Source organism: Homalodisca vitripennis, chromosome 2 (genome assembly GCF_021130785.1).
Source record: "Homalodisca vitripennis isolate AUS2020 chromosome 2, UT_GWSS_2.1, whole genome shotgun sequence".
NCBI classification, from domain to species: domain Eukaryota; kingdom Metazoa; phylum Arthropoda; class Insecta; order Hemiptera; family Cicadellidae; genus Homalodisca; species Homalodisca vitripennis.
Window position 1 is genome coordinate 179474837 of NC_060208.1, and position 15759 is coordinate 179490595.

General features: G+C 32.2%; 1 protein-coding gene across 2 annotated transcripts in view; it reads right to left on the minus strand.

Moving 5' to 3' along the window:
* LOC124355108 (sporulation-specific protein 15-like) overlaps window positions 1-15165 on the minus strand; it is a 36934-nt gene extending 21769 nt beyond the window's left edge. Inside the window, exons 1-5 of one of the 2 annotated variants that reach the window (XM_046806064.1) lie at window positions 15032-15165; window positions 7509-7719; window positions 3153-3344; window positions 1442-1619; window positions 352-468 (exon numbers count right to left, since the gene is read on the minus strand). In XM_046806064.1, the coding sequence (XP_046662020.1) occupies window positions 352-468; window positions 1442-1619; window positions 3153-3344; window positions 7509-7690 (669 nt within the window). In that variant the 5' untranslated portion in view covers window positions 7691-7719; window positions 15032-15165. Of the gene's footprint in view, window positions 1-351; window positions 472-1441; window positions 1620-3152; window positions 3345-7508; window positions 7720-15031 lie in introns of both variants that reach the window. The other variant, XM_046806063.1, reaches the window with a different exon arrangement.
* Window positions 15166-15759: the final 594 nt, after the last annotated feature.

A 15759-nucleotide genomic window follows, 5' to 3' on the forward strand; every position in this document is an offset into this window, starting at 1 on the left:
AGTACGGCTGGATAGCCACTGAACAGAGAAATGCCCTGACATCAAAATGACCACGTTAGTCCCGCCCTTAGCAACTACAGAGTGAAATGTAATCAACTTTCTGGAAAATCAACTTTTACCATTAAAATTTATATAAATTTCATACCAATATAGACAAATAAAAATAAGTTGCTCTACAAGAACCTCTCACTTAACATATATGCATGCTACATAATTGTAAATAAAATTTTTAATAATTAGTTTATTTATATTTCACTCATATGTTATGGATTTTATAATATTACAGTATTTCATAAATATTGATTAATTATTCTATTTTTACAATATATCTAAAAACAAAAGAAATCATACCTTTTCCGAATATGTGGACTGGAGAGATTGCAGTGACGAGAGTGAGATTGAGGTGTTCAATTTATCTGATAAGTAGGTGTCGATTCCCTCATCAGCGGAAATCTCACAGCCGTGATCCTGCTGAAAAAAATCATTATGAGGACATAATCACATTTTTATTAATTCAATCTCGGTTAATTCAAGCAGTGCCGTGTGGTGGAGAGAACACAGGTTAGGCTGCACAATTTATTAAGTGATGATGTATGAGTAGAAGTAGTTAGGCTATATGTGTTACGGTATCACATGTTAAAATCTGATATGATTGTAATCAGTTTATTTACAAATTGATTTATTCTACTATTTTTTGATACCATCATGGTAACCCATAAGACCAATATAATAATATACACTCAGCCAGATTCCATAAAGTGAAAGCACCATAATCGTTCCAGCTGTTTCTATATGGAAATTAAGCTTCATACAAAATTTGATTCCTATAGGTCTGTTCAGTCTCATAATATCTTGTGGACAGATAGACAGAAATTCAATTTTTCCTGTCTCTCTAGTGATAGGTTTCGCTAACTCTCAGCCAATTATTTAGCAAAATAACCTCCTGAGAATATTTCAGGATTATAAGCCTGTTTATCCTAAAACAAAACACAAATGTGACTATTGGAAGACACAAAACCACTTTTTCAAAAAAGTATAATTTTTTATACCTTGGTTGTAAAATATGATTTGGAATGTTTACAACTTTTGACATTAATGTTTTCTACATAAGTTAAGTTTGTATAGTATTTAAAATAAGATGATTATACATAGGTTACGTTGATCTTAAAGCATTAAATGGAAAACTACACAACAATGATGTTTCCTGAAACACTATTTAAATTTGTAATTTTGAACAAGAAAATGTTACGATTTAATTAAGTTTATTTTGTTTTGTATCTGGAGATACACTTTATAAGAATTAAATAAAAATAGTGTGCAATATTAAAAATAAGAAATGATTTGTATAAGTAGAAACTGTACAATTATTTTTACACCTATTCTTCAATGTAGAAATAATTTAGTTCATGATCTGGTTAATGTGTCAAGACAAGCTGCTCACCAGTTCAGACAGACTTTCACGAAGGTTGTGAAGGACTGTCATAACCTCTTGTAGTTTATTGGACAGCTTTTTGTTTTCAGCAACTACATCCTTCAAGATTTCAGTTCTCCTCGCTTCAGCTTTGCGGCATTCTTCCCGCAGCTCTGTTATATCTTCTGTGACTGCTGAAACAGAAGACCTAAAAGAAATGTTAACATAAACAGACTGCCGGGTAAAGAGAAACACTGTTCATACTGGTAACTTTACGAACAACCAAGATCTCACAGGGAATCAACAATACATTTACTTATAATATTTTATAAAAAGAGGATTTGGACACTTCACAAAAGCATAGGAGTAAGATCAATATGCATTACATGAAATGTTATCATAGCTTCACCAAGTTGAAATCAATACTTTGAATATACTGTATAGTGTATTGTTTTAAATATTGAAATAGCACACAAGCAATAAAAAACTAACAAAATAACTCTTATTACTAACCCATATTTCCTGCTGGTGCGCGCTTGCGCACACACACACACACAACCAGATAACTCATTTTGATGCGATAGCTCGGCTATAGATTGTTTATTTTTGGTGATAGTCCAACATGTCGTCAGCAGAAGAGATTGACTGAGAGTTTTGTGTTAATAGTCAATAGTCATTTATTGCCTTTAAATACAAGTAAATGTACAATAGGCATCATACAATTACTTAATATACTACAGTATATATAATATAGGCTACATTGAAATTAGAATTTAAAATATTCAAATTTTACTTAGTAATTAAGAGCATTAATAAATTACTAACTAACTAGTATATAATCAATAAATAAAATAACAAACCATAACAAAGTGAAATATAAATAAAATAAAAACAATAAGGTATAGTAACACATACAGTCTATAGTTGCTCACAAAACATATTCACACAAATAGAGGCAATGTATTAAAATACTGTTTTTGATTATTTGTATGACTTAATTTTTTCTTACTTAGTCTAATCTGAGGAGTATTCAAGTTCAATCTATTTCTAGTATTGTACGAAGGTTTTGCAACTCTGTTTAAAAACGTATTTTCATCTTATCATAAACTACATTAGAATAAATATGCAGTGCTGGTAATGCTAGAATATTACTGTTTTTAAACCTTCCTCTGCACAGGTTTTTACTTTTTTCTTTACCTTTACACCATATGTTAATCAGGAATGAAAGAATAGATGTTAAGAGGTGATCGTCAAGTCTTGTCTAACCTTGACAATTTCTGTATGACAAAATAATTAACTGGCTCTCTTGTACGATAATAATTTACTGTTATATTTGTACGAAATCAATTCCTTAATATCTGTATTCTATTGGGTTTTTACTGAATTTCCAGATTTTTGTTTATCTGATTCACGTCCGGACTCAATAAATCTGGATAAACGAGATAATTGTGTATTCAAAATTTTCTCAAATTAAAGTGTTTCAGAATTAGTGCTTTATTTTATAAAAAAGCTGTTATATTTGTACGAAATCAATTCCTTAATATCTGTAATCTATTGGGTTTTTACTGAATTTCCAGATTTTTATTTATCTGGTTCATGTCCGGACTCAATAAATCTGGATAAACGAGATAATTGTGTATTCAAAATTTTCTCAAATTAAAGTATTTCAGAATTAGTGCTTTACTTTATAAAAAAGCTTTAGCAATATAATCTATCTATTTAACATTTATCTGCAACTCACTTTACAACTGTATGAAGATCTTCTTTGAGACGAAGTTGTTCCTTCAAATGAGCTACTTCGTCATTCATTGTTTCATTATACAATTCTGCACAAGGTAGTAAATTCTCTACGGGTTGATTGTGAAAAGCTTGGACAGCTTCATCTAAGTCCCTTCCGTACAAGGCTTTGCCATTTTCTTCCAACTTCCTAAACCTGAAAATAGAAGAAGAAGCAGATGTTTTCTAATTTCAATCAAAAAGTGGTTCCAATTTCTGCAAAGTTGGAGAAATATCCATTATTAATTCTATCAACATGCTCACTGCGGCTCTATACCAACTACTGGCATCTGCCGTAGTCAACGTGTTAATCTGAAAGTTTCAATTTATTCAATCAAATTTCACATCTGGAACTCAACTGATTTACTTTGCTAATTTCATTGTTACTACTATTTACTGTCTAAGGATACAGGGTGCCGTAAGTTGGGCTAACGATACTTAATTTCAAGACTACAATTTTTTATGTATCTGAAGGTGAATGAGATACATAAAAGAGGTGATTGATTTTGGACATAAAAGAGGTGAGACTGAAGGTGAATGAGTACAGGCAAGTGAGGCTGAAAGACACTTGCACACTCAGCAGGGCTTACACTACAACTACAGGGGTAAAATGTGGCTGGCAAGAAAGATATCTGAAGCAATACAACGATTAGCAGAGAAGCCTACCAAGAAAAGCCCTGAACAGGGACTGGTAGCATCAATGGTGACTGATCAACAACCAATACCACCTGGATGTGATGACTATGAGGAACTGGAACCCAGGCTGCCTACTCCTGCTGATCTGGGAAACTCGGAACCACCACCTGCAGATCCTCACCCTTAGTTAATAATAGAAACAACCTAGGTCTTAATGGTTTCAAGGTATTTCATATCAATATTCAATCCATTAGAAACAAATTAGATATGTTAGAGTTATTTTTGAATTATATTGACTGCAATGTTGTTACAATAAATGAGCACTGGCTATGCTCAGAAGAAATTCCTCTGTACATTCCAGAGGGTTTCAGTCTTGCTGGAGTTTACTGCAGGCAACCACCGCTTAGGAATGGGGGTTCATCTATTTTTATCAAGTCTCACCTGGAGTTTTCAGTCATAAATGTCAGTAAATTTTCTATAAATAGCATCTTTGAAGTCTCAGCTGCCTACATAACAAAGTTAAACACTGTAATTGTTTCAATTTATAGGACACCACAGTTTAATGTGGAAATCTTTTTTCAATGTCTTGATATTTTTCTGGAGTATTTAAGTAAAAAATACTCATCTAATTTTATTTGAACAGGGGATTTTAATATTAATGTTTAAAAAAATGACCAAACAACAAAATCTTTTCTTAACTTATTACGATCATATAATATGTATTGTGTCAACATGGAAGCGACTAGAGACCAAGCTTGCATTGATAATATAATAACTAACATAAGCAATGACGAAGTGCAGTGCAAAGTTGTAGATGCTTGTATGTCAGACCATTTTGGTGTTTTAGCAAACTTTAGTAGCCTTGACAATCTCAAAAGTAGAGCTAACGTAATCACTAAACAGGTTAGATCTTTAGACTCCCAGGCTGTATATTATCTTAAAGAAAATTTAAATAACTTTAGTTGGAATTACTTGTATCGGTATGCTAATGTAAACGAAGCTTTGACTTATTTTTTGAGCATATTAAGTGTTAATTATGATGAATGTTGCCCTGTAAAAAATCTAAAGGTAAATGAGTCCAAAAGTAAAAATAAAATAAAAAATAAGTGGTTTACACCTCAACTTAAATCCTACAGGGATTCTGTTATGGTATTTTATGATAGATATAAAAATCACAAAGATCTTACTGATGGAAATGTTCACAAAACTGCATACATTACAATCAGAAAGCAATACAAGGCTGAAATAAGACGGGCCAAACAAATTGCTTTTGAAAATTACATTCTATCATCCAAAAATAAGTGTAAAGCTGCTTGGAATGTTATTAAGTCTGAATCAAACTGTAATAAGGAATATCAAAAGACTACTATTGATTCTGATACTTTTAATAATTATTTTGTAAACTGTGTTAGCCAAATGAATAACCTACATCCAAATGATAACTTTGATTTAGCTATTCAAAATGTAAACAGTTTTATCTCTTGTAGATCCTTTGAAAGAAAGTACTTTACTTGGAAACCCATTACTGTCAAGGATGTCTTGTTGTGTGTATCTAAATTTAGCTCATCACAAAGTGAAGATTTCTATGGGTTTTCTAATAAGATATTTAAAGAAATAATAGACACAATAGCTGAACCTTTAGTATATAATATATTTAATATGATTTTGGATCAAGGGATTTTTCCTAGCAAACTTAAGGTAGTGAGGATTACACCAATATTCAAGAAAGGTGATAGAAACAGTCCCTCTAGCTACAGGCCAATATCATTAGTCCCTATAGTGAGTAAAATATTTGAGTGTTGTGTTAAAGATCAGCTGTATAATTTTTTTGACAGTAGCTCGCTTTTGTGTGAAGAACAGTTTGGATTTTTACCAGGAAAAAACACATCAAAAGCAGTTCAATCAATTGTTGAAAAGGTCCTCATAAGTTTTGAAAACAGATCCATGCTCTGCTACTCTAATTGACTTGTCAAAAGCATTTGATAGTATACCACACAAGCTTCTTGTTAAAAAATTACACAGCTACGGAGTTAGGGGTAAAGAACTTTTCTTGTTATCATCATATTTAACAAACAGAAGTCAAATTGTGATTCAGGGTTCTGATTTCTCAGATTACAAAAATGTGCAAGTTGGTGTACCACAAGGATCGGTACTTGGTCCTTTTTTGTTTATTATAGCCATTAATGATTTTGCCAATAGTATGCCCTGTGCATCAGTTTTATATGCGGACGACACAACTTTATTCAATTCAAGCAAACACCTTAATGACTTAGTTACATTGAAAAATCAATCTTTACAAATAGCGCTTGAATGGTTCAAAAACAATATGTTGGCTGTAAATGCTGGTAAAACCGAAGAAATATTTTTCTCTTTGGAAAACAACAGCATAAAGAGTTCTGTTAAACTTTTAGGAATTCACTTGGATAGCAAACTAAGCTGGGATAATCATACTAGTCAATTATGTGTTAAGTTATCTAGAGTTATATATTTGTTACGTAAATTAAGTCTCTGTGTTAGTAAAAAAATGTTAATTATGTCATATTATGCTTTTTTTCATTCTATATTATCGTATGGTATAAATCTATGGGGGAACAGCTGTGGGGTTCAGAGAGTTTTGATATGGCAAAAAATGGCACTAAGGGTTATCAAAAATACTGGTAGTAGAGAACACTGTCGTCCTATTTTTAAAGAATATAAAATAATGACTGTTATAAACATGTATATTTTCTCTGCTCTAGTCAATGTTAGGGAAAATATTGATAATTACCAGCTAAGACAGGACATACACAATTATAATACGAGATCTAATTATAAGCTAGAATTACCATTTGTAAGGCTCAAGAAAGCCCAGGTCAGCCATTATTGCATGAACATTGCACTTTTTAATAAACTGCCAAAGGAATGTTGGTACCTTGAACTAAATAAATTTAAATTATTACTCAAGGGTTGGTTGGCAGAAAATCCATTTTATAATATTGAGGAGTACATGACATGTGACACGAACGCTTTAGCAGGATCAATTTTACAAACTTGATAATAACTGTTAATTTATTTTATGTAATATTTTATAATGTCTGTGTTATATGTGCTATTTATTTTTGTGTGTATCTATATGTTTATTTATGATAATGAATAATCTTGTTTGTAGATAATAACAAAATGTAACTGACGATGCCTATAATCACTGTATTACTTAATGGAAAATAAACGATCTTGTATCTTAAAAGCTTAATTTGTAGATTTGACTTGTGGTATTTACATTGGTTTTTGAAGTATGATTAGTAAGAGTTTTAACTGTTTGGAGATGCTAAACACATATGCTTACACATAAGTGCACTTAAAAATCTGAAGCCATAATGAGTGGAGATGCATGGAAATACTATTAATGAATTTGCAAAAATTATTTGCAAAAGAAATTCTCTTGAGCAAGAAGTTGGATATTATATCCCAGTAACAATTTAATCGGTGACCAATCTTATAATACAGTTATTTGGAGGTTGGAATTGATGGTTTCAACTAGATTTTATTTTAAGAATAGGATATTATGGCTACTATTATGGACATATTCACTCTACGTCCATTTAATGACTTGGATTACAAGGCATCCAGGACGTTACTTGGTGAAGAAAAGACACCATTTGACATTTGAAAGTGGTAACTGTAATTAAATGATAAAATCACTTACTCGTCTAGTTCATCACTCGTAATACAATTCTCTTGTGATATGTTTTGAATGAACCAATCAAAGAACGGTTTCAGTTCGCTATTCAATTCTATGGAGCTAAGTTGATCTTGTTTCAAATTTAAACTGTACCCAGTTGCTGATAGTAAATCCAAAACTTTTTCTTTGAAAGGAAGAGACACCATCTTAGAAAATATTCCCCAAGAGTTGTTTCCTGAAAAAGAAAATAAATTACATAATGAACAAAAAAAAAAAAAAACACTTGGCATTTCTGATCTCGTTACTTTTAGCTAGATGCACAAAATTAATTGACCAATGAATATTAAAAAAATAGACATAATAAAATTTTTTCTCTTATGTTTTATATGGTCTCAGCAAGATTTGAACCTTCTATTGACGTTTGGGTTCTTTTGCTGAGCAATGTCACTTTAGCGCACTAATTTACTTATTAATTAAAAATTGTTTTATACAACAATACAATTTTAATATTGCCTCTATTTAAAAAAAGAAACCAAGATATAATTTGAAAGAAATGCTAACATTATCAAGTTTTCAAGCTACACTAAAGTAATTATAGGTTACTGCTAATTACAGAAATAAATCAAGAAAATCAATAGAATTTGGTTCAATATATTGCCTTTACACATAACATAGCTATGGCGGGCAGGATTGATTCAAGTTAAGTTCAGCTCCAATTTATCTTGTGGTGGTGCAGCATCTGACATGTAATACATCTGTCTGAAAAGATCCCATGTGACCGAAATAGTGAATCAACTATTTACACCATAACTGTGTTATGTGTAGAAGATTTCTTAGATCTGCTTTGGAATCATGTCTTACATACAAGTTTCAGTACCGTACATAATCATTCATGCAATTATTAACATTCTTTAACCATATTATTTCTAGATCTTGTAAAATTACTTCTGTAGAAATAAGAAATGATCATTTAAACTGCAGGCTCCAAAATTAGCCGGCTTTATTACTAGGATAATACTTATAAAACCATGAGTAGCATTTACTTTGTATGAATATTCTCCCTATTTTTAGGCATTTTATAATAAATATATATTAAACTACAAAAAATTGAGGATTTCATCCAATTTTTCTACAGTATACAAATAACAATATGTAGATAACAAGTCTCTCAGCAATGAATTTAATTTCAAGAATCCTTTATTCATATATTGCAGATATATACAGATGATTGTTGTTATATAAAGTTTATATTTAAAACTAGATTAATAATCCTAAAATAGGAGATGGGCAATAGATTAGTAAAATAATGATCTGAAGCTAGAACAGTGACCCATTTAACAACTAGGTGACTAAAAGAGACAAAAAGTGACTTTAGGTGACTTGTATCAAGCCCTGTCTTTGACCAAAAATGTTATTAAACATTCTCAGTCAAAGCAGAGCTGCTAATATTCTTCACCTCATTCATTAACCCAAATCACTTCCTTAGAAACTTCCCCATAAAAGCACAATATGATACTCATTCAATGTTTTATTTATTAATGGAGCAAATACTCTCCTGCTCCTTTATGTTACAGAAGAAGATGTTTTTTTCTTTCATTTGCTTGTGACAAATATGAACGAATTTATTTTAATTGACTACAACAACGATAACTAACTTACTTAAATTGTAACTGTTTTTCTAATATGGTTTACAACCTCATATAATAAGGTAGGCTTATTTGTAGGCTTATGTAGGTTTAAACATATACAGGGAAAAACTAAGGAAAATTACAAAACCTTCACTTAACTAGAACTTTGTAATTAGGTATTTTCTGTATTATGCCTTTTTTCTTTTCATTGACTGCAGTAAAACGAACTACCACTTCAACCACAAAAAATCAATCTCGTAATCATACTTGGTTTGTATGGTAACAAGTGGTTTTAATAACTTTTGGTTGTAAAAAAATGAATTAAGATTATAATATTGACGCCTGTGTAATAAATATATTATATAGACTATACATACATATACCTAATTCAAAATAATTCTCAAATTTAATTAGGTCTAGGGTAGGGTACGATAAGCGGACCCGGTTTTTTATATTGAAAGTGGCAAACGATATTACTTAATCATAACCATCGATATAATCAATTGATACTGATTAATTATTTTGAACCATTAACTTAAATAATCTACATCAACAGCTGTAAACACTTTCAAATAATACTCGTAATGTAATATTTCAATTATTTATAAGTAATATTTTATTATTAAAAATGACAGTCAATTTTAGAAAACTAAATGACATTGCTTTGAAAGATGATAAGACATGTTTTTTGTGACTTCAACATGTTGGACTCGTATCGAAAAACCCATTATATGAAATTTGTGGGAAAGAAACAACTGTAACTGTGAGAGGAGCAAATATGGTCGTCTTCAGTTTTCCTAATTTTGGTTATAATTTGTTTGTTCACTGTAAATATTAAATTCATATTTTAATTTAAAACATATGATTGTTATTGAGAACTATAGATACTTTTATATCGATTGATAGTGTAGGATTTGAGATGCGAATATTAGGTATCGATGATTACATTCTTCGATATAAAAAACCGGGTCCGCTTATCGTACCCTACCCTTAGGTCTATATTAAGTATGTTAGTTTAATAATTCAGAAGCTTGCCAATAAAAATACATATACGAGGTGTGATCAAAAAGTTCCAGGACTGAATTTTTATACATTTACTCATACAACATACAGGTTATTCGAATTTGTCTCCTTCAAAGTACTCCCCTTGGGAAGCTACACACTTTTCCCACCGGTGTTTCCACTGATCCAAGGCCCCAGAAAACTCTTCTTTTGTAAAGGTGTTTAGCAGCTCCGTCGTTTTTTCTTTAATATCATAAACTGTTTGAAATCTTCGTCCTTTCAGGGGTCTCTTGAGCTTCGGGAAGAGAAAAAAGTCTGCTGGAGCCAGGTCAGGTGAGTAGGGGGGCTGAGGAATGACAGTTATTGCGTTTTTTACACAAAAGTCACAGATAACTAATGCAGAGTGAACAGGAGCATTGTCATGGTGAAGGACCCAATCACCACTTTGCTACAGCTCAGGTCTCTTTCTTCTCACAGCATTACACAATTTTCTGAGGGTTTCAAGATAAACAAAACGATTAATTGTTTGACCTTGTGGAAGGAATTCATAGTAGACGACACCTTTGCAGTCAAAGAAAACCGTAAGCATGACCTTCACATTTGATTTGACTTGACGTGCTTTCTTGGGTCTTGGAGAGCCTTTTGATGTCCATTGTGATGATTGGGCTTTTGTTTCCACATCGTAATTAAAAACCCATGTCTCGTCTCCCGTAATGACATGATCCAAGAAGCTTTCATCGTCATTTGCCTTTTGAAGAAGTTCCTCAGAAACATGAATTCGGTGTTGTTTTTGGTCTTTAGTCAACAGTTTTGGCACAAACTTTGCTGCAACACGACGCATTTGAAGTTTTTCAGTTAAAATTTCCTGAAATGATTCAAATGAAATGTTACACTCTTCTACCATTTCACGGATTGTTAGTCGACGGTCTGATCGTACGAGAGCGTTCACTTTAGCAACATTGTCATCATTGACGTTGAAGGGCATACGGAACGAGCATCGTCGTCTGTGGATGTTCGGCCATCTTTAAACCTCTTGAACCACTAATGGCAGCATGATCGGGTTAGACATTCTTCACAAAAAGCCTCTTGTAACATCAAAAAGGTTTCAGAAAACGTTTTGTTCAGTTTCACACAAAACTTCACACAAACACGTTGCTCTTCTTTCACATTCATTTTCATTAAACAAAAAAATAGCCAAACTCTATAAAACTAATCTCAAACAAACTGTGCTAATGTTACTTCCAGTGATGTTATGATTGATCTGCAAACACAGCTGTGTTACTGTTGAGTCAGGGAATACAATGCTGCCAACCGCATCGCTGTGAGACATTGCATTCCCATAGTATATAAAAAGTCCTGGAACCTTTTGATCACACCTCGTACATATTCAATATAAGTAGGCTATATGTTTACCCGACATTGCATGATTTTTAGATTTATTTGTGAAAAGTCCTTAAAAAGTTTTAAGGATAGCAATATTAAAAGAAAAAAGCGAGGAAAGGCCTAATAATAAAAATTCCTACACGAGGGAGTAAATATTTCAATATAAGGAGTTCCTTGATCTTTCTATTTTGGATCTAAAATACTGAGATTTTAACAGATACGACAGTAACAGTAAAAAATGTTATTTTGTTCACAAAGCTAACAAAAACTGACCTAACATAACTACCCCAATTTCCCACCCAGGAACGACCATCCTAACCGATACCCTACCACTCTACTTCAGGGCGATAAATGCCTTCCCAAGGGTTTATCACTCTATCCAAGATATAAATGCCTTACCCAAGAAGGATTTTCTTTCTTTAGAGAGAAGGGTTTTTTCAGCCTTTTCTCCAAAGAAATGTTGCAATCCTAATTAATTAATTGTGATAATCTAGTCATTTATCAAACAATTTATTTTAAATAAAGAAACAGTGAAGTAGGTGGGTCTTGTAAACTAGTACCCCAGTAGGCTACTTATTGTTGTTTACTGAGTTCCAACAATTTTTGAACAGTGACCAAACTTTTGGCTAAACTAATAAACAAGTAAGCCTAGAAGTTTTATTCACCATAATTCTCCCCTGAAACATGGGCAGACTTAATTTTAACTGTTAGGAATTTCAGATCTTTTTACTCTAGCCCCAACAATGTTAACATTTCTACAACATTTTATAAAAGAGTGATAAAGTTATCAAGGAAAGCCTAGGCTACATTTTGAATGAATTTGGGGAGACTTTAATAAGCGGCCTACTCATTCGGTTGTTTTTGTCAAGTTTTTCGATATATTATCCAACTTCGATATGAAAAAATCGTACACAATAAGAGTTATAATAAATTACCATAACAAGAAGAATCTCGTTTATTACAAGTTTAAAAACATACAATTAACACTACCATGACAAAACCAACTAAGGCCTTGACTTATCAAAGAAACCTTACAATATTTATAACTTGCCCAGTTTGATAGCAATGAGTAACAGCTTTTGTGGAATGGAGGAAAGAATTCTCTCCATGGGTTACCAGGAGCTAAACGTACATGTTGAAGCCACTTAAACTAATCTCTCAGATGTGAGGACTATATCGCATACTTTTCTCATTATTGCCATTTTCAGTTTCAAAATATTAGTTACTTCTTGCTGTTTATTGTTTACATTAAAACTGCCATAAGTAATAAAATGAAATCATATGTTAAGTTAAATAAATTGTAATATCGAAATATGCCTTTGGATAAAAACATCGAACAATCTGTTAACACAACTGAATAACGAGTGTAGGCCGCTTATTAAAGTCTATCCATTAATTTTTATTCTAGTTCATCTTTAGGCATCTATCCACCCACAAAGAGGTGGAAGTTATCTTAAATGCTGACTGACTAAATATCATACTCCCATATGAAATAAAATGGCTCTGTAAACGGCTGCCAATACCACAAAGCCCTAGAATTTGTGTTACTGGTAGCTAATAGACCAATAAATTGAATGTCTTTATTGTTTAACCAACTATCACAGTACATCTTAAAATATTTCTTGAGAACCAACAGTCTTCAATAGCTGCTGACTGGTGCAAACTTCACAAGATCCTAGAATTACCGGTACTGTTATAGGTAATGACCAATAAATTTATTATCAGGTAGGGTACGATAAGCGGACTCGGTTATTTATATCAAAATTGGCAAACGATATTACTTAATCATAACCATCGATATAATCAATCGATACTGATTAATTATTTTGAACTATTAACTTAAATAATCTATATCAACATCTGTAAACACTCTAAAATATTACACATAGGATAATATTCCAATTTTACATAAGTAATTCTGATTATTAAAAATGACAGTCAATTTTAGAAAACTACACGACATTGCTTTTTCGTGGCTTCAACATGTTGAATTCGTACTGAAAAACCCATTATGTGAAATTTGTGGGAAAGAAACTGTAACTGTGAGAAGAGTAAATATGGTCGTCTTCAGTTTTCCTAATTTTGGTTATAATAATTTGTTTGATCACTGTTAATATTAAATTCACATTTTAATTTAAAACATGTTTGATATTGAGGACTATAGGTACTTTTATATTGATCGATAGTCTAGGATTTGAGATGCGAATATTAGGTATCAATGATTAGATTCTTCGATATAAAAAACCGGGTCCGCTTATCGTACCCTACCCTAAAATAGTAGTACGTAAGCAGCTATTTCAGACTGTATTGTTACTAAGGACTATTTTAAGATCCACTGAGTAAAGAAACTCGGTACTTTGGGATTATACCGACCACACCAGTATGAAGAACACAAAAATAGAAATTTATAGAAACAAACATGATAGAACGAAAAAACAACTCTTCAATTACAAAATTACAAACTTACAAGCATTTCCAGGTATTGTGATCGGTATTGTTGTCGCTGTTATCTTATCTTTCTCGAGAATCCTGATTACGGCAGGCCGCGCGGCATCACGTGATTTGCACGGTACATCATTGCCTTTCCATTACAATTCAATTTATATTTCTGATTAGCCCCTCTAGAATTTGATATTTTACTGATAGGTACTATCTCGAGGGATGTTTTTCTTTCGTCGACATCAGCGCGGGGCAGCACCAAAGGTGCTGCCGAAGCCCGCGCTGATGGCAGGAGGCACTCGCATTTTGGGTGGCGGAATGTGATCAAGAATAAAAAAAGTTTTGAGTGTTTTTTTAATAAAAAGTTTAGTTTGGTAAATGTTTGTTTTTGTTGAATTTTTGTGTTTGGAGAAATGTAGAGGTAAAACACGGAAGTACAACAAAGCGATGCACCAGCTGAACGGGCGGCGAGATTCTGCAATCACGTTATCTACTAGACGCTCGACTTTGACCTCTGTCTGAGGATGGGGAGGTGTTTGCGATAAGACAATTCCTGTTTTATATTGACGAAATATTGTTCTACGCTAATCTAGTAATCAGTAGAAACGAAATGTGAAATAACGATTCATGTCTGGGTGTGGTCGGTATAATCCCAAAGTACCAGAAACTCAATCAACAGATTTGTTTCCCTATTACTTATCATGAACACAAATTACATGAACCATTTTGTTTTATATGGATGTATAACATTGGTCAGTCAGTCAGCATTTAAGACACTTCCTAAAGTGGCCTAGTAGTTTATAGCACTCTCCAGAGTAAAACCAGCATGTAAATTGAAAATGTTCAACTGTAAGGGCTAATGGTCAATTTCTATCATACTAGGAGCAAGAATACAATTTTTAGTTTGAAGTGTCAATTGGGTTGTATAAGTATAACCAGTTGCATTATAATTTCAAACAGTCCTTAATTAATTATAATAAATATACTTTCAGATCTGTTTCCATTTTGTCTGAATGACTAGGGTTGGAGGATTTTCCAAGTAAAAGGTCCAGCCTTACACAGTAAAGTTTTAATGCTTTTCAAAATTATATTTACCTAATAGTAATATACAATTACACAGCCTAAGCCAAAATAGTAATTTGTATGTAAAGTATAAATGTAGAGTTGGAATTATTTCTACATTACTATAGTATACACAGGAAGGCTAAAACACGAATAATCCTGTAAACAAAAACAAACACAAAGTAAAACTGCTACAATCCTACAATTTCTTGATGTTCACGAAAACAATGGTATGCGTAAGGTTAATGATTGGAAAAGTTAGATTTAGTTTGATTTGGTTTAGGCGCCAACTAATCATATGTTTATGTTTAAACTCACAGTAACAGTCGTAAAGTTAGCGTCACGATAACGTCCAGACTGTGAAGTTATAGTACCTTTGTATTCTATGCGTAAATATATAAGTTCTCAGTGTAAAGGCGCTACCAAGAATTAAAACAGAAATATACTAAAATGTATAAAACCAAGTTATAAAAATCGCACGCTATCCAAACATACACAGTTTTTTTTAATAAAATTTTGCACAAAGGTGCTCTACGGTTGTATTATAAAAAATCTCAAATATTAGGTCTGAGAAAAATACAAACACGTACCCTAAATGAAAATTTGCACACATATAGCAATATTACAATATTATACAGACGCAAAACATGCGGTGCCGAACTTCATAGGATATATCATCCAAATTAAATGAACGTTAGACATGCGTTCAAGGTTAAAAAATTACACCTGAGACTAATAGAAACACAAGCCCTCAATGACAT